The sequence below is a fragment of the Caretta caretta genome, chromosome 2 (genome assembly GCF_965140235.1).
Source record: "Caretta caretta isolate rCarCar2 chromosome 2, rCarCar1.hap1, whole genome shotgun sequence".
NCBI classification, from domain to species: domain Eukaryota; kingdom Metazoa; phylum Chordata; order Testudines; family Cheloniidae; genus Caretta; species Caretta caretta.
The window spans coordinates 70192530-70215356 of NC_134207.1; the positions used below are offsets into that span (position 1 = coordinate 70192530).

A 22827-nucleotide genomic window follows, 5' to 3' on the forward strand; every position below is an offset into this window, starting at 1 on the left:
TTGAATTGTTGTACCATCTAGCCATGAAGTTGGTCTTTCTTGTAGCCATCACATCAGTGTCTAGAGTCCGCCAAATGCAGGCTGTCATGACTAAACTGCCTTATACGCCCTTTATACTCTGGATGTGTCTAGGGTTCTGCTTTATTAAATCAACAGGACCAAGCCTGTCAGAATCTTTGTGGTCATATCCAGCATGTCAAAAGGCCAAGCCATCTCTTCTATGAGAATCTCAAGGTGGATTACCCAATTTATTTGTCTGTAATCAGTTGGTTGGCAAGCCTTGCCCTCTGAACATAAATGCATACTCCATTAAGATCCAACCAATGTCTCTGGCCTGCTTCAGAAATATACTGATCTCTGAGATCTGTCAGACAGCCTTGTGGAGCAAGCCCGCTGACCGTTTTTGAAACACTATGCACTTGACATGGCTGCCAGGGCAGATTCCAAGTTCAGAACAGCAGTACTCCAATCCCTGTTTCACTGATACAGCCGAGATTCTTCACTTGCAAAATCTGGAGAAGATACTGCTCCCAGTCACCTACAGTGGGATCAACTCAAAGAAGAAATATACTCAAAGAAGAAAGCAGGTTTACTGACCCTATAGTAACTGTGTAGTTCTTTAAGAAGTTGTAGCCCAGGGGTGGCCAAACTGAGCCTGAGAAGGAGCCAGAATTTACCAATGTACATTGCCAAAGAGCCACAGTAATGTGTCAGCAGCCCCTCATTAGCTCTCTCCCCACCCCCCAGCACCCACCAACAGCCCTGCCGATTGGCACCTCCTCCATCCCTGCACCTCCCGATCAGCTGTTTCATGGCATGCAGGAGGCTCTGGGGAGGGAGAGGGGAGGAGCGAGGGCATGGCAGGCTCAGGGGAGGGGGCGGGGAGGGGTGGAGTGGAGTGGGGGGCAGGGCCTGTGGCAGAGCCAGGGGTTGAGCAGTGAGCACCCCCTTGCACATTGGAAAGTTGGCACCTATAGCTCCAGCCCTGGAGTCAGTGCCTATACCAGGAGCTGCATATTAACTTCTGAAGAGCTACATGTGGCTCCGGAGCCACAGGTTGGCCACCTCTGCTGTAGCCAATGTGGATCCCACATCCCACCCTTTATCACCAATTTTTCAGAGTCCTCAGCTACACAAACTTTGAATTGTGAGGGGAATGAAGAAGGGTCACGGCCTCCCTGTTCTCTATGCCCTTGTCATAAATATAAAGGGAAGGTAACCACCTTTCTGTATACAGTGCTATAAAATCCCTCCTGGCCACAGGCAAAACGCTTTCACGTGTAAAGGGTTAAGAAGCTAGGATAACCTCGCTGGCACCTGACCAAAATGACCAATGAGGAGACAAGATACTTTCAAATCTGGAGGGGGGGAACAAATGGTTGGTCTGTTTGTGTGATGCTTTTGCCGGGAACAGATCAGGAATGCAGCTTTACAACTGTCAGTAAGTAATCTAGCTAGAAATGCGTTAGATTTCCTTTTGTTTAATGGCTGGTAAAATAAGCTGTGCTGGAGGGAATGTATATTCCTGTTGTTGTGTCTTTTTGTAACTTAAGGTTTTGCCTAGAGGGATTCTCTATGTTTTGAATCTAATTACCCTGTAAGGTATTTACCATCCTGATTTTACAGAGGTGATTCTTTTACCATTTCTTTAATTAAAATTCTTCTTTTAAGAACCTGATTGATTTTTCATTGTTCTTAAGATCCAAGGGTTTGGGTCTGTGTTCACCTGTACAAATTGGTGAGGATTCTTATTAAGCCTTCCCCAGAAAAGGGGGTGTAGGGCTTGGGGGGATATTTTGGGGGAAGATGTCTCTAAGTGGGCTCTTTCCCTGGTCTTTGTGTAAGACGCTTGGTGGTGGCATACGGTTCAAGGACAAGGCAAAGTTTGTACCTTGGGGAAGTTTTTAACCTAATTTGCTAAGAATAAGCTTAGAGGGTCTTTCATGCAGGTCCCCACATCTGTACCCTAGAGTTCAGAGTGGGGAAGGAACCTTGACAGCCCTCATAAGAGCCCAGGGAAGCCAAGAGTGCATACATGGCCCTGATGGACACTGCTATTCAAAAAAACTCTAGTCTTATGTACATGAGACACATGGTCACTTAGAGATCCACACTGACTACAAAATTGCAAAACTAAAGTTGATCTGTAGGAGTGGAGAGTGTTGGGGAGCACAGCTCCTTTTCCTCTGCCTAGTATCCTCTAAATGGCTTGTGGGAGTCCCATACCCATAGGATTTCCCCTCTTCCTTGGCTGGCCACATGAGGGCTTGCACGAGGTAATGCAAGAAAAAAAATGGTCCAGAGCTTAGGGCATTATCTTGGGTCTCTGGAGACCAAGGTTCAATACTTTCCTCTGCCACAGACTTCCTGTGTGATCTTTGGCAAGTCACTTAGTCTCTCTGTGCTTCAGTTCCCCTTCTGCAAAATGGAGATAACAGCACTTCCCTACCTCACAAGAGGTGTTGTGAAGATAAATTCATTAAAGATTGTGAGGCAGCCAGATACTACAGTCACGAGGGCCGTAAAAGTACGCTAAGCAGATGGATATGAAAGTCGGAGGAGCTGGTGCTCACCAATGGGGAGTGTTGCAAAGCTCCCCAACTTCCTAGCAGCAGATGGAGCTGCTGAAAGAGGAATAGGAGAGACACAGCCAGGAGATCCCTTTATTTGCATTCCTGTAAAGAGACTTGATCACCTTTCAGCTTCTTCTCCCTTTCAATGGAGAGGGCAAGAGGGCCTGCTACTGCCAGATCGCTGGTGGGTAATGGGGGAAGGGTTGTGAGAGAGCCCTGGAATTGACTTACACAAATTATTGTATTTTGGAAGCTTATTTCAAAAGTTTCTGGTGAGCTACAATGACCCAGTGTAGTGAAGACAATACTATAATTAGGAGGAAAAAAGATCTTTCTTTACTTAATTGGGCCATTGTACAGTGAATTGTGAATATTAGACTTCTGCTTTTCCCTTAATTCTTATATTTTCTTCACCCTGTTAGGCTGTTGTACCACCCCAGAAGTGTATATTGTTTCCCTGCTAAAAATGTCAGCAGAAGAAAATTGGGAAAAATGCCAGGGAAAAGCTTCCTTTGTTTTGTGCCCCTTTTTGAAGTTTTATAAACTTAACATGTATTTTTTCCCTTTTATTTAATGTTAGGTCAAACCTACACTTAAAGGTATTTAATAACTTGCCACATCTAGAAATTATTTCATACCAATACAAATGGCTTCAGGACCAAATACACTTTTTTCTGCACTCACTGTGGGCAAGTGAACAGAAAAAGATTTTTCAATCCCTGTAGAGATTCTTGAATGTAAGCAAATGCTGTGACTGTAAGCAAATTACCACATTCTAGAGCAATGCCGTCTTCTCTTCTTTCTTGCAAAGAACTAGAAATAAGCTGTATGCAGATACCTCATAAAATATTTCTTTTCTTTTGACAGTTCTGTTAGAAGAAACAACTGTCAAGACACCAGGACCAGAAAGAGGATTTTGTAATTAGCTTTAAGAACTAGGCCAGGCATGTAGGTTCCTGCAAACAAGAAACATTTTTTTTTTTTTTTAAGCAGAATACATCCCTGGAGTTTAACCTTTGGTTTTTGACACAACTTCCTTAAATGCTTTCCTATAGTTAATAGTCAGTAGGGCCCAGATGCTCAATTGTACGGTGTATGTTTAAAATATTTTTTCATTTTTATAAGTAAGTTGACATTAAACTTTTATCAATAAACTTTTGGTAACTGAATTGTTTTCTTAACTGTGTGAACAACGTACTGTATATTTTTTTACAGTCTGAACCATACCCACCAGACATATTTTACCTCTCAATTATGTTAAAAATGTGTGAATGAAATTTGTGTTTGTTTCTCACCAGCATATTCCCACTAATTTTGTGGGGAGGAAGGACAACTAACTTCATTTTAATTATACCAAATCTGCTGTGGTATCTAAATTGCAACTTGTTGGCTCTGTCTGGTTTGTACATACCATTTATGAATTAATGCTTAAATTCAGATAATGAAGTTTGGAACTTTGTTAATGGATCTATTGACCTCTTCTGTTACAATGCTTGGATAAATTTGCTTATGTAACCAGCATTGATCAGTCCAATTTATTGTACTGCCCTAAAGCCTGTATATTACTACCACTAGATTTTATTTCTGGAGAAGTGACTTAAATAGTTTGTTTAAATTTGATCTAATTGGTTTGTTTTGCTTATGTGTTTGATACCAGAGTTTATTTTAGACTTTGTAAATGAGCAAAGACATTTTGTGGCAGGCTGTTTAAATGGCAGTCAGTAAACTAGTTGATAAAAGGATAAACTGGTTGGGGAAGTAATATTACTTTACATCAATTCATATAAATGGCATTAGTTCCCTGTGAACTGCTAATGAACTTTATTTTGATATTTAGAATCATTGATGCCAGTGATCAAACCAGAGACCAGAATAAATCATTAAAGTTATGGTCTTTCACCATCCAGGATGATAGAAAGATTTGTTTTATTAGAATCTGGTTTTTGACAGTGCACCCTTTAAAACACTTTGCAAATGCTATTTAGCAAAGAGCCAGCGTGGTTAGAGGACATAAGATTCTTATGTTTTGACAACCTCTATATTTATATTTATTTAAGCTCTGGGGTGGGGAAGGTCTGTCCAATCAGTGCGTGTGGAATTTGTGGGTAGTTGCAGTATGTAAATCCATTTAGTTTCTGGAGAATAAACTCCTTAACTGGACTGGGCAGGCAGAATTTTTCTTTTGCTGATTTGCTCTGTAATGGTGGAGACATGGTTTCAAATGAGGCAGCGTTAAATTCTGAAAACACTTAAGCTGTGAGACCCAAAAAAGAGTTTGTTAAATACTTTAATCTTACATTACAAATCAAGCTCTTTCCTGTTGAAAAAGAAAAATAGTCTATCCTTGTGGAAGGGAAAATAAACGTGGCTAAGAATTTAGTTTGTTATAGACACATCTGCTTTTAAAAAAACGGAGGAAATTATTCAAATGTTTCAAAGGTTATTGCATAATTTTATGGAAAGAATTTGGATTCTGCTTGCTTGATATTTCTGCTCTAATTCAGAAAGATATTTTTAAAATTAAACTGACTTGAAAAGTGAACAGAATAATCTACAATGAAAACTTAGCAGGACTGTTTTATTTATGTATCTTTGAAAATATCTTGAAATCTTTTAAGTTGCCTTATACAACAACAAAATGACTTTAATTATAGATCTTTAGTGTCCGTGTGTCTGTCCTTTGTTTTTGGGCACTTCTGAAAGGACAAGTCTAACAAATTGTATTAAGCAAATGTAGTCCTTGTGACTTGGGTGCCAGCTGGACTTTGACAGCAGTGGAAATCTCAGTTAGTTACAGAACAGGCACAGCATCGTGTGTACGAAGTTCCTCATGTTCTGTCTGCACTCAACCTATCTCTACCCTTACATGAAAGGATAGCGTCCCTTGATAAGAAGATACAATAATAATTCACTTTCCATGCATGCTCAGTTTTGTGAAACTTCCCACAGGAAATCCGCAAATCACTAAAGCCAGTATCACAGTTCAGACTCTTGTAAGAACTGGAATGAGATATTCTTCATCTAAAGCCACAGCCAGTAGGTAGTAACAGTTTCTGGGACTAGATCCTGCAGCTACTTGGGCAAAACTCCCATTGACCACAATGGGACAAGTTAAGGACCGAGATAGGTTTCTGAATTAAATTGAATCATCCAGTCCCCATAAAGTTATTGTAGTGTGTGTTAGTATAAAAAATGTTCTCTTTAACAAGTTTGATACTGATGCTCACTAATAGTTTAAAACTTGGCTGTGTCTTTAGGTGAAGAAGTTAAACACAATTTCTCAGGGTGAATTATTAGTTTTTAAATTTCATATTAATGGTCATTCTTTGTGTATCAAAGTACCCTCTCTTATTAGAAAGGACACTTAGATATACCATGCTACTGGAACAATTTTTTATGTGATTTAAAATGTGTAACCTACAGACATTTGCTATATTGTACTTCATTAGATTGTACTAATGAATTTGGAATTTAAAGTTCAGTCTAAAGCACAATGTGGATAGCATCAATTGATGTGTTGGCTGAAGGGGTCCATGCAATTTTAATATTGCTTAGCAGGTTCATGAAAAGAACACTCTAACAGTATGAATGTTTTGTGGGAGTTATTGGTATATAAAGTGCAGACATTTAAAAGCTAGTACCAGTGGAATAGAAGGTTAGTGCAGCTTAATGATGTCCTGCTGCTAGATAAATGCCAATGCAAACCAGCAATGTTTACTTTCAAGCCAGGATATATTGATCCTGTGATAATGGTTTTGACTTCATTTGTTCTATATAACTTGTGTAGATATAGATATACTTTGTCCTGTTATTTCTGAAACAATTATTGCCTACTATAACAATCTAATTAGTATGTCCTAATTCAATGGGACCAAAACTTGGCCCTTGGAAAAGGTTAGTATATTTCACTAGAGATGAGTTTATGCATAGTTATGAATAGTGAAACAAAATACAGGGAATAAGCTGTCTTTTATGTGTGATTTAATTAATCTTATCTAATCATATATAAAATTCAGTTAAAATGAAGAAATGCGACAGGAGGGTGTGTTTTAATCACACCTGAAACAAATGGAAAGTTTCCATTAACTTTTAATTTCCCAGGAAACTGACCAGTCTAGCTTAATTGTCCAAGTGAAATACACAGTTTTGAACTTTTCTGATGAATATATCTGATCTCTCTAGCAAGCTGAAAGTGATCTAGTTTAACTTCTTTTGTCAGCTTGGTGCTTCTCAAAGGCCTGACACAACCAAATTAATACATAAGTACAGCATAGTCACTGATAGTCCAAGTTCTCCTAGTGCTACCTCACCAACATGCCTATTTTGATCTTTGGCAAGCGCTGAGACTACTAGCCAGCATGCCAGTTAATATGCAGTGTAAACTGAAACTATTAATGTGACTGTTGTCTTGTGCTCTGGATATGTCAATGAACTGGACTGAGATCTCTAATTTGACATAACCAGCTGCCAAATGTATTTTAGTAACAACTGGCAGTCACCAGATTTTGACTTGGACCAGATTTTAACCAGTGACCTAAAAGAGTTCTTTTCTTTTTAACTGAGTCAGCTGGCAGCACTGTTTTGCAGTTACTTGTTAAATGTTGCTTAAATCATTTTTTTTCAAACTGACATGCTAAACGTTGTGTTTTTTATAGAAATAGATGATGGAAACTATTTAGCCACAGCTGTTGCTTACAACTTACCTTATATCAGGTCTTCTCCCTCGCTACTGAGTAGCAGCAAAACTCATTTTTAATGGGATTAACACTGAAAGAGCAAAACATATCTCCTGCATGGTGCATTGAACAAGCAAGGAAATTAGCACATGCCTGAATTTTCCCCCAGTGAGAAGGCGTTGTTTGTATCATAGTGCTCAGATGGGAGAACTGCTGATAGGCTGGAGAAAGAATACAATAGCTTTCATAGAAAAAGCAATGCAAAACTACCTGTATGAATCCCTTTTAAAGAGGTGATTTTTCACTCACCACCCTTCTGCTTCATATCTGTCTGCATTCATTCAAATCAATACATAGGAAACTATCACTGAAGGGAATTCTACAGTAAACTAAAATGTATGTAGTGGAATTACATTAAACTACAGTGTATTTTGGCTTAATTACTATAGATTAAGCAACTCCGTAAAAATGGATCTATAAATCGGTACTTAAAGGAAATTTGTTTTAACTTCTTCCTAGCTTTAGCTATGATAACTAATTTGGGGGCGTACTGAAATGCCATATGGTAATAGGTATGAGGCTTGGCAAAAAGCACTAGTCTGCACATACAAGTGCAATATATTAGGAATACCAGAAATGCATGTAGGAAGCTTGTGGAAGAATACTGCTTTGCTTTGAGACTTTCTGAGCCTGAATCAATGCCATATCCCTGGAAGCTTGTTTTAACTTGCTTTTGTATGAAGTATATGAATATCACCTCTGAAGTAAGCAACCCCCAAACAATCTGGCCTGTAATTTAGGATTTTCAATGTCTGTGAACACATCAAATGGCTGCTACTGCAGAGCTCTAGGGACTAAATACTGAAATATTAATTACCATTATTTGCATCTGCCTTTGCAGTGAAGAGAACAACACATGAGAATTCTTGTGCTTTATTTACAATTATAAATGCCCAGAAGCTTCCGTCTCCTAAATTCTTCAGCTTTTATAAACATGAACAGTATGAACTTAATGTTTTCAGCAGACTCTGATAGTACAATAACACTTCTCAATAAGAGAATTTTATAGGCAGTATTATTCCAGCCCACTAGCTTCCATAAACTTGAGGTGGTTCTATTTCATTGCCATGAGCACATTGCTTATATGTATCAGGTAGCCACTCCAAGACAAGCGCTATCTCTACTTCGTCCGTAGTGGCCAGGCTGTACTATTAGAAAATGTGAGGCTTCAGTCTAGTGTAGCCCAAGTAGCAACAGCACAACTATTTCTACTGTGGCTGCACAATGGGGGGCGGGGGAGGGAGGGGTGAGAGCAGTCATAACTAACTGTTTAAAAAAATAAATTGGAGAGTTCTTTCTTTCCAGAGTGGTAACTTTAACTTCTCCTATAAGTTCATGTCCAACTACATTCTGCTATTGTAAAAATATGACTTTTTTAACATCTAACTATCTCCACATTCTCCTTTGCAAAGTGTCACTTAAGTTGATCAGAGGCTGCAGTTAGCTTGTGGTGTCAGAGCCCTCTGCAGGTTAAAACATTGACAGTCCATATTAAAATATGCCTGAGTTATTTTCAGGTAGATATCCTATTAACTCTAAATTCCCTGTTGGTTGATGTAGCCCAGAGTTCCATTTCTGCTTTTTTAAAATAAATACATTAATAAAAAATACTATGCTTTGATGGATTTCTCAGATAAGGACTGAAGCAAATCCTTATAAATAGCAGAGTTCATAAACCGTGGGTAGGAGTCTCTATGCATTAAGGTGTAAATCTGGAGCTGTGCATCATCAAAAGTATGTTGTGATGGTTCCAGCATATTTCGGTTGATAACTTCCCTTACTCTGGAGTCCAGGCTGACCTGTGTATTAAAAAAGCATTCGTTGACATTGGTAATAGCGTGCACACTTTTCCAGCTCTACCCACTTAAAAAAGTGGATTTTTTGGTTTTTCATTTCAATCTTCACCCCTCAAACAAAGTGTAAAGGGTCTCAGATATACACAGGCAGAGAGAATTATCACTTCCAACTTCGGATGCAATTATCTCCTTGAGTAGTGGAATCCTCTCTCAAAGACAGCCTTACTTTAAACCATACAGTCTGAAATCATATTTGTGCTAAATTCTGATGATACAGCTGGAATTTTTGCTCTTTCTGCTTCATAGTGCAGTGAATTTTTAATTTTGTGTGACTCGCTTTTGTTTTCTTGGGAATAAGTGTTGTCTGAGGCTGAATTCATAGCAGCAGAATTAACCAGAAGGAAGCTGCAACCTGTAGAAATGTTGTTTAAGCAAATCCCTTTACTAAAGAGCAGGCAGAATTAGACATGAATTGCAAATAGTTGTATAATGGTTCCATATGTGAGCAATATTGTGAAAAGTTAAATTTCAGTGAGGTGGCAATCTCAAAGATATTGTGTTAACAGCTACTAGATTTCAGTAGTGCTTGTGTCTGTACACAAGTAGTGCTTTTTCCACCACTGTGGCTAATAAGCTTTTGACTGATATTTGAGTTTATAGTCCTTTATAACAAGAAACCAACTAAACAAACAAACTCAACCTTGTTGTAGTGTAATGTTCAGTGTATGAAATATTTGCCAATATCAGACTGGTAGATAGCTTTGTTAATTTTTGCTGTATAGCAGTAGTTCTTAAAACAGATTATATTTGAGCAATTCCTTTATATTTCATAGCAAATTACAGCGAAAGGTTTTAAACATTTTAAGGTCTCCCATTTCTTTTTTTACTGCTAAGATTAAAAACCTAGCTTGTTTGGTTATTTAAGCAAGGACAATGCTCTTTGCCCTATTATGCCTAAGAATTACAGGTGTCTAACATCCGTGCTTTATAATACTACTTCTGCTTCTTTGTCTGTTAACTGGAAAGATGGAGGATAGTTTCAACCATGGCACCCTGATGCCTTCACTTTCTAAGTCTCCATTATAGGTAGGCTTGGAAGGATTAGATTTTTATCAGTAAATGTAGATAAGCATCAATTTCACTGTTCACACAAACCAAAATTTCCATCTGATGATCTAAATTTACAGATAGGCAAAGTAAGAAAAATGCTGCTTGACAATTTAGAGTTGTATTTAAGGAAATTATTTGAGCATAAGCTTTCGTGAGCTACAGCTCACTTCATCGGATGCATTCAGTGGGAAAATACAGTGGGGAATGAAGTGAGCTGTAGCTCACGAAAGCTTATGCTCAAATAAATTGGTTAGTCTCTAAGGTGCCACAAGTACTCCTTTTCTTTTTGCGAATACAGACTAACACGGCTGCTACTCTGAAATCTGTCATTTAAGGAAATGTACTTTGTCTATTTTGATGTGTATGTTGACACTGTGTATTTTAATAGTTCTAAAGCTTTAGCTTTTTGAACCCCAGGGTCTTCCATCATTAAATAATTGTCTGACCCTGACATAATTTCCTGCAACTGTGAAATTGTAAATGGATAAAAATTGAAAAAATGCTTAAAACCCATAATGTTGCATAAATGTGAAAATGTAAAGAAAAATTAAGTTTAAAATAGATATTATCTCAGTTATAAACAAAAATCAAATTCTGCCAAGCCTAATTATTAGCAATGAATGTCATAAGACCTGTATCCCTTGGTTTAGCTGTCTTTGTCTTTATTTATGTTACAACCCACTGTGCAATGCAGAATTAAAGAATGAGCTGTGGAGGGACACACACCTCTTTTGGAGAAAGGATAGAAATATAATCTTCATAGATTAACCTTGCTTTTTCTTCTATGACACTCTTGTTGGATTCCTGCTTTAACTCCTCACAGGCCATCCAGAAAAGCATGTTCTCTTCACTGAATTCTGTTCGGAGGAACTCCCGGAAAGCATTTCTGCCCGCTGGAGTGATCATTAACTTGTCAAATGACTGAGCCCAGGCATTTACTTCTTCAAGAGTAGGAGTGGGACTTGAATGAGAGAATGGAAAAGGAGATATTGATGCTAGTTACTCAACATTCAGTCACTAGACAAGGCATTTGCTCTCACTGAAAGAAAAAAGTGAGCTTTACATGAGTCTAATGCATGGTAGGTTGAACTGTTAACTGATACTCAATATTATCACCCTGCTGTGAAGCTCTAGTAAACTTAAGGATCAGAGGATTGTGGAAGATAAAATGTGATCAAATGTTCTGATGACTTACACTAGCTTTATTTTAAAGAAATGCGTGAAGTTAACGTACAACAAAAAACCTTTATGCAACCCCTGAACATGTTTTCTAGGTTTCAAATGCACAGTTGTCTTTTTGGTTAGTCAGTGTCACCGTTATGGTAGAAATATGCATACAGTGAAGGCCAAGACATTAATACATTTATAGCTGTTACCATCAAAGCTACTCTCCTGTGCTGGTTTGTATAGGCCCTTATCATAGCATCTGAGCACCCAGGAAAGGATAGTAAAAGTTAATTAGTTGCCTGACTAGTGATAGGATCTATATTCTCCCTTGTTTATTCCTCCTTATTTAAAGCTGGGTACTACCAATTGGGTTGGTTAAGTTTTTCATAAAAGTTATGGAAATAAGGGAGGAAAAAATTAGACTTGTAGGAGAATGGGAGATTCCGTCTTTACTATGTTGTTGCTATTGTACCACCATACAGTGTAAGCTATCCCGATATAGAATTTTTTTAAAGAATGGGCTTTGGATCAGGCCATGAATTAATGAAAGGTTAGAGTGAGAATGTTAGTAACATTCAGCTAGAGATGGCTGAGAATTGAATTTAAACAGAAGGTGCATGGATGGCAGCAGGGGAGTCATTTGTGCATTTCAAACCATTTGTCTTGCAGATTTAGCTGTTACATATATAAATGCTCAAAGAAAGAAAGGATACCTTTCCTCACAGTTTGGAATACTCTCTGCTCTGAGTTCATGGGAAGTCCTCCTTGCTCTCTCTTCATCTTGATTCCTAACAGTAAGACTGCAAGGTAGCAAAAAGATAACTCAGTCAAGTTTATACAAGGAAGAGCTTGAAACAACATCAAATTGTTGATATTTTAATATTTTACACACACTTGGTTTACGTTACCTAAAATGGATAGAAATTACCTGTACCCTTTTATTTCATGATTCCCCTAGTGCACTAGTTTTACATTGGTGTAAATCCAGCCACCTTAACAAAGCTACTCCAGTTGCCTGGAGAATTTGGTTATCCAGTGTAGTTTCTCAGCGCAAAAGAGGGAGTTTGGTATAATGCTTCAAAATGTAAGGTGCAATCCAGAAAACACTGAGTAGCTCTAGCATTGTGGAGCAGCTCTCTGAGTGGGGCTATTCATGGTAATAAAGACTATGCTTAAAAGTCTTGACATAGTGTGGCCAGCATTGTAACTGGGACTGTTCATGGCAATAAGCATTAAACTCAGTATTTGCAGGATTAATATGAGGCTTAAATACATGCCAAAGTCTCCCCACCTAGGCTCATTAAAAGCTCAGCACCTTTCAGTGGAAGCAGGTGGCAAGTCCTGTTCCTGGTCAAATTCCAGTGTAGTAGCTCACTTAAATTCCCCAGTGCATTCAGTTAGAGAACCTATCCTTGTTTCTAGACCTAAAACTTCCAAAGCTTGTGTATTTTCCTATTCTGTCTTATAGGGGAGGGGAATAAACTGATCTCATTCTCTCTCTGTCTGTCTGTAAAAAGCATTTTTGGATTTGTCAGGAGAAAACAGCACCAAATAATTTCTAACCATCAGAGGAGTGAAGTTCTGGAATAGCCTTCCAAGGGAAGCAGTGGGGGCAAAAGACCTATCTGGCTTCAAGATTAAACTCGCTAAGTTTATGGAAGAGATGGCATGATGGGATAACATGATTTTGGCAATTAATTGATCTTTAACTATTCATGGTAAATAGGCCCCATGGCCTGTGATGGGACGTTAGATGGGGTGGGATCTGAGTTACTACAGAGAATTCTTTCCTGGGTATCTCGCTGGTGAATCTTACCCACATGCTCAGGGTTCAGCTGATCGCCATATTTGGGGTCGGGAAGGAATTTTCCTCCAGGGCAGATTGGAAGAGGCCCTGGGGGTTTTTCGCCTTCCTCTGTAGCATGGGGCACAGGTCACTTGCTGGAGGATTCTCTGCTCCTTGAAGTCCTTAAACCATGATTTGAGGACTTCAATAGCTCAGACATAGGTGAGAGGTTTATCGCAGGAGTGGGTGGGTGAGATTCTGTGGCCTGTGTTGTACAGGAGGTCAGACTAGATGATCATAATGGTCCCTTCTGACCTTAATATCTATGAATCTATGAATCTATGAAATTGTAAGGTACTATCCATAGTGTAACTGGATTTCCAGGCTCTTACTACACCTGACAAACCAGGGAGCTTCATAGAATTTCTGGAGAAAAAATTGAAATAATTTTCTTGGTTTATCTTTAGCTCCATTATATGAAAGAAAGGTATGGTTATCACTTAGGTTCACCTATTTCATTTGCTCACTTCCTTTTAAACTTATGACATATCTTACCTCCAACTTTGCTACCTGAATTAATTCTAACCTTTTCCTTCCTCAAGCATTTGTCTATAGTCTGGGGACACCTCCCTGCAGGTCTGCAGAATTCAAAAATGTTAAAGACCAAGCAGTGCAGGTGAAGATTGGGAAGGAGGAGAGATGCTTTGTCTCCTACAAAGTAGTCCACACAGTGAAAAGTGGAGAACCTTTGCTGGAATCAAGTCAAGTACAGTGGTCACACTACTCACTGCAGCTCATTTTGTGTAATGCCTTCAAATCACTGAGCTATAAAGGAAGCGAGCAGCATAATTATAAAAGAACTATAATATCACCTTATCCCCTGTCTCAAGATGATTTAAAGAGGAGTCTGGGGCGGGGGGCAGAGGACCTAATAGTGACCATTGACCCTGGTTTTTTTTTTAAAGTTATGTTTTCCATAAACAGAATATGCTTCAGCGTGACATATTTTAGACTGAAGGAGACACAAGAATAAATGTCTCCATAGGCTAACATTCTGCCTCCTTCGTAATATGCAATATTTACTACGCCTCACAAAATGGTAGCTACGCCTGCAGGTAAGAAGACTCCCAAAAAATGTAAAAGTGCAAAGCAGAGAGAACAAACTATTTACACAGCTCCATCTATCGCAGGCTCCAAAAGGATAACAAGTCTGTGACTTAAGTTATAACTGCATCACACACTTTGGGCATCCAGGCATTGGGACTCATTTCCTGGTCCCATAATGGTTCATTCTCATTCTAGTATTCAAAGGGCCATGAATAGTGAAGTCTCTGCTTCTCAGCCACATGACTCATGTGGACTGTTATTTTTGTTTCTATTCATAATTTTTCAGTGGAAAGCACTTGAGCTATTTTGAGGAAAGACATTTTGTGAATAGGGATTATAAATAGAACATTTAATTGCAGTTTGTTTCCCCTTCCTTGTTACTATAAAACAGTTCTCAGAAAATTATAAGTGATTTTAAGGCAGAGAAAAGCTGCTTTGTAGCCTGCACCCAGTTCCCAGGCTATTCTTAAATGCCAATAGGAATTTTAAGTGTCATCAAAATTGAGTAATTTCAACACCCCATTGAGTAAATAGCTTGCTTTGTAGCATTTTAACACTTATGCTGCTTTTTCCGGTGCCTGACAGAGTATCAGATAAAAGAGCGGAGGAGTAGTTATCAACAATTCAAAGGAAATAATGGGAAGTGAAGTTTATATTAATCCATTAAGTCAGTGTTCAAGAAGTGCTTTTATTTCCTTTTCTTGGGCAAGCTATAGTTATGGGTGTATCTTATATGTATTCATCTATGGGTTAAAACCATCCTTGAGTCTTTGATCTTACCAGTGTTACACAGCTGTCATACACTGGAAGTTGGAGGCTCATTTAGTCAGTGGGCTGTGGAAATTATTCAGTTGGTAGAGTTTTCTTAGGACCAGATCCAAATGTTTCTCAAAAGGGTCTTCCTTGTGAAATTGTCTACGCTGGCAAGTTACTGCACAGTAAAGCAGCTTTCTGTGGTGTAACTCCTGAGGTATACACACTGCCAAGCCACTTTGTGCTCTGAAACTCCTCAGTTGCAGCATTGCAAAAAAACCACCTAGACAAGAGTCGTAAGCCTTACAGCCCAGAGGCTCCGTGCTGTATTAGTAGTGTAAACACATTACAGGGCAGAAAGCAATCAATTGGCCTCCGGAAGTATCCCATAATCCCTCAAGTGTCCGCTCTGCTCATTGTTTTGAACTCAGCTGGCTGCCCTGAAGGCATGCACCCTTCCCCTTCAGAGAGATTGCTGTGCAGAGAGCTGGGGTGGGTGGCGGGGTTTCCCACTCCCCATGCCTCAGGGCTGATTGCTTCCTGCCACTGTCTGAAGTTACAAGACAGTATGCTGACACTCTCTGTCCCACGAAACACACTCTTTCCCCCCTCCTCACACACACCCTGTCACACACTCTGCCCTCCCCTGCACCTCCCCCACTTAAATTGAAAAGCAGATGGCAATGTAGTAGGATGCCCATGGAATTGGGATTGGGAAACCTGCATGGTGTGATGCTGTGCCTGCCCCATGAGGCATTGAAAACCCTTCCCAAAGCACCCTGCGGCCAGTTGAACAGGGGGATTGTATTGAAACTTCCTTTTGCTGTCATTTATTATACTATGCTATAAAGGACCTCACCCAATGGATCCCCAACCTGGTTGGCCTCTAGGCACTACCACGATGTAAAAGTTGAAAAAATATTAAGTATAAAAAGTAAGTGTTAAAATATTTCCATATCCTCTGATAACTTGATATAATTTCTGGACTCCTTTTCGCTGATTGCAGGTGGATTGATTTGATAGCCAATATACTTATGTTCTGAAGTCAGGTGCTGTGCAAACACAAAAAATGATTTTTATAGGTTATTTTCTCAGTTTGACATAAAATATTAACAGCACAATTCCCATTTATAATAATTAGAGTTGCTCAGTTAATGCTTTATACATGCACCAAAGTCCTTTTGTAGGTTGAAGTAAATTGGTGCAACAGAGAATTACTTCTTCACTAGATGCAGCCATGTATTCTGCTTAGGTGTGTGTGTGTCCAGAACACACGAGCCAGAGCATTTTGCCTAGTAGTATCTGTAGCAGGGCGATGCTTGCGCCTCGTGGCCATAGCCCCTTCTCTGGCTATATGAGGTGGTTCTGCCCTGACCCCCTCAGTTCCTTCTTACTGCCCCATGGCTGGAGTCAGAGTTCTGTGTGGTTTTCACCTCTATTTTTAGTGACTTTTCTAGTTGTATATAGTTGGGGCAGTGTTAGTTAGATTTAGTGTTAGCTGTAGTTTAAATATTTCCCTGGTGACGCCCTCGCCAGGGTTCAAACATTCCATCGTGTGGGGGAGCGATCACCAATAATGATCCCCCCAGCTGGTGCTTGTTGTGTCTAGGTGAAGCCCACATCAAGGAGCGGTGGTTGATTTGCAGATTGTTCACCAAATGGACGAGGGTGGTGAGGGATCTTCATCTGAAGCAGCACTTGCTCTAACAGGCCATGTGGCCTGCTTTGGCACCAAGGCCCTTGTCAAATTGGAGGTCACCTTTGAGTTCTGAGAGAGCTGCCACTTTGTTTCCTGGAGCTGGCAACTTGTCCAAAGGAGTTATTCCCTGTCGAGTGCCTTGAGGAAAAGGTTGACAGGACCGACTGAAGGCGCTTCAGGTCACATGGGGACTTGTCTCCTTCCTCCAGAAGGAGCACAGATCAGCATGGGTCAAATGCTGGCGCACGGGACAGAGCAGGTCCTATCAACCGCTCCCCAACTGCTCTTGTGCAAGGAGGGCAAAGATACCATCTTGTTGACTCTGGTTCCAGCCCTGGGGCATCCACTGAAACCAGGATCAATGAGGGCAATGCCGGCACTGGGTGTTTCTGTGTCAGCGGCATATCAGGCAGCAACAGACCTCTAACTTTCTGTCCCAACGTCACCCTTGGTCCAGGCTGCATCCTTTATAGCCCCATTGGATGGGCGGGCTGCTGACCCTGTGGGTCTGTCTGCACCATACCCTGCTGTTTCCCTTTCACAGTCAGTGGAAGTGGGGCTGTTGCTGGGCTCAGCACCAGGGACCTGCCTGGCACCAGGACTGTCTTTGGCACCGGTGCAACTGGTGCTGCTGATGTTACTATGGTGGCACTCACCACCCTCCACTTCGGCACCATCAGTTATCTCGGTACCACTGCCAACTTTGGGGTCAGTGCCGCTTCTGGCACCGCTTCTGGCTCCATGCTGCCAATACGGTTTCCACTGTCAGCCAAGCTTTCCCTCTTTAGTCTGGGTTGTACACAAGTTGGACCGGTTGCTTGCACCCTCAGGGCTGGCTCCACCTTTATTGCCTGTAGCCTGGAACTCTTCAGCGTCCAGGTTGGGATCTTCCTCCTCTCACTTTCCATTGCTTGACCCTCATAGGGGGCTGTTCATGGAGCGCTATCTGTACCAGGATTGGCACTCATCTCACTGTTGGGATGGCGGCCCCTGGCCTAGTGTCTACAGGCCATCAGTGCCTTATATGTACCAGTGACTTCCATGGAATCCACAGGACAATCCTCAGTCGTGGAGGCCCACTCCTCATCTCGCTTGAAGGTGAGCTCACCGAGCAAGTCTGTGGTGGTGACTGTCGATCTGTCACAGGCCCAGGCACTGGTGATCTTTCCCCTGAGTTGTCCCGTGTAGGTTCATCAGTCCTGGGACAGGATCCAGCTCTGGCACAGTTAACTGCTTCATCTTCATCCTTGGACAATTCCACAGTGCCTGGCTCTTCCTCTCCTTTGCTACAGGAGGATTTCAAGACCTTTTGCAGCACTTGGTTGCATCCCTGGAATTCAAGTGGCGTTCCTGCAGGAGAACGCCCATAGGTTAGTGGATATTCTGCAGCCATCTGTCCCTGGGAGAGTAGCCCTCTCTATTAACAATGTAGTCCTTGAGCCTGCTGAGGTCCTCTGGAGCACACTGGCTTTGGCACCACCTGCAGCAAAGCACATGGAGAACCTACTACTTCATTCTGGTGCAGGGGTGTGAACGTTTTTACTCACATCTGTGCCCAGATTCCGGGGTCATAACCGTAGTGAATAAGAGCCCAGCAGGGCAGCTTTAAGACCCATCCCGAGGATAAGGACTCTGAATGAGTGGACCTGATGGGCAAGAATATTTACACCTCCTCTTCCTTGTGGATTGCTAACCAGCAGACATTGCTGTCCCAGTACAACTTTGTGAACTGGGTGGCTATGTCTAAGTTTGCAGATCAGCTGCCCGAAGCCGCGAGCGAGGAATGTCAGTCATTTGTCACTAGAGGCTGCTTGGTGGCTAAGACTCTGTTGCAGTCCATGCTGGACATTGCAGATACTTTTGGCCAGAGTGATGGCCTCGGTGATAACCATGAGAAGGATTTCCTGGCTGCGGAATTCAGGCATTGCTCCCCATGTGCAGCAGGCCATAGAGAATTTACCCTTCGATGACCAAGCACTATTTTCAGCCAAGATGGATGAGACTCTGAACTACTTCAAGGGCTCTAGGGCTACCTTCTGGTCCTTGGGGGTGTATACATCAGCAGTGCAGAGGTACCACTACGGTGATCAACAGTAGCAGCAGCTGTCCACGGTGCACATTTGGGCAGCCTTTCCTTCCCCCCAAGACGGTGGGACTATCCCAGAAAAGGGCATAGCTCCCATAGGAGGAGAAAGTCAGGTCTGGGGTTTGGTCGGTCCACACGAGTCCTGCAAGTACCGATTTTGACTCCTTGGCTCAGAACAGTGTTCCAGTCATTGCTCCGTTCTCCCCATTCCCTCCATTTGGGGACAGGCTGGCCCATTTCTACAATACTTGGGGCTTGATCACAGGCAGCTGGGTCCTAAGCACTGTCAGATCAAGCTATGCAATCCAGTTTCCCACCATCCCTTCCCGCCCCTCTTCAGGGACCCCTCTCACAAGATATTGCTCCTCAAGCAGGTTTGTGGTCTACTGGCTTTGGGAGTGGGGGAGGAGTTCCACCAGAACACTGGAATCATAGGTGCTATTCCTGATACTTTCTGGTGCCCAAACCCAGGGGAGGGTTAAGACCCATTCTCAACCTTTACGGTGTCAACAAAAATATCAGATACATGAGGTTCCAAATGATCACTCTATTGACTATCATCCCCACATTGTCTCAGAACAATTGGTTTGTTGCTCTGAACCTTCAGGATGCCTACCTTCATGTGGCGATTTTGCCAGGCCACAGAAAATTTCTTTGATTTGTCACAGCAGAGCACCATTTTCAGTATACAGTGCTTCCATTCGGATTCTCTTCTGTCCAAATGCATGGTTGTCATGACAGCATATCTCAGAAAGAAAGAAATCCATATCTTCCCATACCTGGATGACTGGTTACTGAGTGACAGGTCCACAGAGGAAGTTCTTTCTCACATTGACATTATACTGCACTCCCTCAGCCGTCTGGGTCTCATCCTAAACATTGGGAAGTCAAGCATGGTTCTCACTCAGAAAATAGAGTTCACTAGGGCCCTAGTACATTCTACAAGTTTGAGAACATTTCTGCCAACTGGCCATTTTCAGGTAATTCACCATCTTTACCTCAGTCTCCGGTCTCAGCTTTCCATGACAGTTCAAATGTGCCTGAGGCTCTTGGGCCACATGTCAGTTTGCATGCAGGTGGTCCAGTTTGCAAGGCTGTGCCTTCGGCCTCTCCAAATGTGACTCAGGACTATTTACCATCTGACTCTTCGCCGCCATCTTTCTCAACTGGTCCTGGACTCCTTGCAGTGGTGGATGTATCCAGAGAAGGTTTGCCAGGACGTCCAGTAGTTACCAACCAGATCTCTTGTCACTGATGCTTCTCTGATGGCTTGGGGAGCACATGTGGGGTTGCTGAAAGTTGAAGGTCTGTGGTCAGAGCAGGAGTGCTCACTGCATGCTGCATGCATATCAACATGCTGGAGCATTCAGGGAAGATCAGTCTTCTCCATTGCCATGGTAACAAGATTCTTAAAATGGTTTCTTCATCCTCCGGTCTGACAGCCAGTTCCTCTGTGAGACTTTAACACAGTCCTAGCAGATTTAATGGGACCTCCATTTGAGCCTCTGGCATTTTGTCCCTTTCCGCTGTTGTGGAAAGTGGAGTAATAACATCTGCAAGGTGAGTGTGAGAGTTGCAGGTTCTGATGGCAGAGCCTCCTTATACACAATTATCTGAAGACAAAGTGACTTTATGACCACATCCCAAATTTTTGTTTAAAGTGGTCTCTCAGTTTCATTTGAACCAGGCAGTATATTTACCTCTGTTATTTCCTATTCCACATTCATCTCATTAGATGTCAAGCGATGTCTAGCCGCCTATCTGGACAGGACTAAGGTGTTTCATGCTTTGCCTTGCCTGTTTGTGTCATATGCAGATCCTATGAAGAAGCAAGCAGTCTCTTCACAGACTATCTCTAAATGGGTAAGATCCTGTACCAAGACTGCATATGAAACAACTTCAGCTATGCCTCCTCAATAGGTATGAGCTCATTCTAAGAGAGCACAAGCTACGTCAGTAGAGTTCCTGAGTGACATCTCAATATTGGACATATGCAGGGCTGTCATATGGTTGTACATACATACATTTATGAACTAATATGTCATCACCACAGCTTCCAGGGTGGATGCAGGTTTTGGTAGGGAGGTCTTGCAAACCGTGTTTAGGTAGACTGAGCCCAGCCACCCAGGGTTCTGTCTGTGAGTCACCTAAGTGAAATACACAGCTGCATCTACTCAAAGAAGAAGAAATGGCTACCTACTGTAACTGTGGTTCTTCAAGATGTGATGCAGATGTGTATTCCATGACCCACCCTCCATGCCCTCTGCATCAGAGTCTAGTCTCTGGGCATTTGATGCGAAGAAACTGAGGGGGGTCGGGGCGGTACCACCTCATATAGCCAAGGGAGGGGCTATGGCCATGAGGCACAAACATTACTCCTCTATGGGTATTGCTAGGCAAAATTCTCTGGGCATGCACACACTTACGTGGAATACATGTCTGCATCACATATCAAAAAATCACAGTTACAGTAACTAACCATTTTCTATACAGGTTGGCCACTTTATTTTTGGACCCAGAAGTTTGCCTACTTTTATCTGAATGTGGAGGTAAAGAAGCTTCAAGGACGCAGTCTTCAGTCTTGCAAATCTGCACAGCAAGAGAGATTTATTCTGTCCACAAAGAGTGGATCTTAAAAGTGAATGGGTGGAGTGGGATCATGGCCACATGCAGTTCCATCAATTTGGTACAGTGTTGCAGATTCACTCAGGAAAAACTATCATCATCACTAAAGGTATGGTAAGATACCACTATAGTGTGACAAATGACTTATCAAGGAGAAAAGGGATGGCTATTTTAGTTTGTGATAAGACTGACTGACACACAACTAAAATATGAAATCCTGGAATGAATAAGGGGATGGCAGCCTCATGTTTAGTCAAGAAAGCAAAAGGCTGTAGTAAGTGAAAAACTAAATATAGGTAGTGCTGTCTTCTGCCTGCTAGGTGCTCAGCTCCCACTGGGAGTTCTCCATCTTGCAGGAACTGTCCCTATACAAGTTAATTTTTAACCTGTTCTTATGACATCTTCCAGGAACCAAATGTCCCAAAGCTCTGTAGTGATCCTCTCTATATAGTTATTCTATTTTAGTGGGCCTGGACCTTAAATGCAAATCTGGATATTCTGTCAGGTAGATACTCTAACAGCCAATGAGATTTCTCATAGTAAATAAGAACCTCATTGACTGATAGTTTTGAACCTACGTTACACTCTTTCATTGCACCTCTTTCTGTCTTCTCTATTCTAGAGGAATAATTTTAATTTGGCCATTTCTAGCAACCCAGAAAGCCATGGGTGAAAGTAGTCCAATGTTACAACTACCTGCAGTTGGTTATTACTGTTGTTTAGCATTAATATGTAATGCCTTTAATGGGCAAAGCATATGAAGATCTGGTGGCTTAAAAAGCTTTCTGCAGTTGCCAGAATCTCATTCTTTACGATACTACTAAACATGGCCATAATCATTCTCATAGAAAGAGACCCTGCACTAATTCACATCTATCTCTATTCCTTATGAACAATTTCCTTTTTTGTTTCTCAAAGTTAAAGCACAAAATCAGGAGTAAGGGGAGATGACGGGACAGCGTCCCCCGTCGATATTGTGTAGTGTGGACCCTGCGGTAAGTAGATCTAAGCTACGTTGATTTGAGTTACGCTATTCATGTAACTCAAATTGCATAGTTTAGATCAACTTTTCCCGTTAGTGTAGACAAAGCCTTAGAATGTAAGCTTTTTTTGGTGCTGGGACTGGACTGTTCTGTCTTGTACAACATCAAGCACATGAGCAGTTCTTTAGTAACAAGGAAATTGTTACCATGATGTGCGTGCATCCTAGAGCAGTGCTAGGAAAAGAATAACATACCTTTTTATTTAAAGCGCCATTTTAGCCCCCGCCTTCCCCCCTGCCACACACACCCAGCTGATGCTGGTATACAGAACTCTTTTTACATCCTTAATTATTTCAGTGGAAAACCCACAAGAACTGGAGCTGAAAACTGCATCCAGAATTGCAAC

At 41.5% G+C, this 22827-nt stretch overlaps 2 protein-coding genes across 5 annotated transcripts in view; one reads left to right on the forward strand and one right to left on the reverse strand.

Moving 5' to 3' along the window:
* TCEA1 (transcription elongation factor A1) overlaps window positions 1-4475 on the forward strand; it is a 61506-nt gene extending 57031 nt beyond the window's left edge. For both annotated transcript variants that reach the window (XM_048840667.2, XM_075125223.1), the window contains one exon: window positions 3441-4475. In XM_048840667.2, the coding sequence (XP_048696624.1) occupies window positions 3441-3449 (9 nt within the window). In that variant the 3' untranslated portion in view covers window positions 3450-4475. The remainder of the gene's footprint in view (window positions 1-3440) is intronic.
* Window positions 4476-8168: 3693 nt separating this feature from the next.
* Window positions 8169-22827, reverse strand: part of RGS20 (regulator of G protein signaling 20) — a 66712-nt gene continuing 52053 nt past the window's right edge. For all 3 annotated transcript variants that reach the window (XM_048840670.2, XM_048840671.2, XM_048840672.2), the window contains exons 3-5: window positions 12096-12182; window positions 10942-11176; window positions 8169-9108 (exon numbers count right to left, since the gene is read on the reverse strand). In XM_048840670.2, the coding sequence (XP_048696627.2) occupies window positions 8920-9108; window positions 10942-11176; window positions 12096-12182 (511 nt within the window). In that variant the 3' untranslated portion in view covers window positions 8169-8919. The remainder of the gene's footprint in view (window positions 9109-10941; window positions 11177-12095; window positions 12183-22827) is intronic.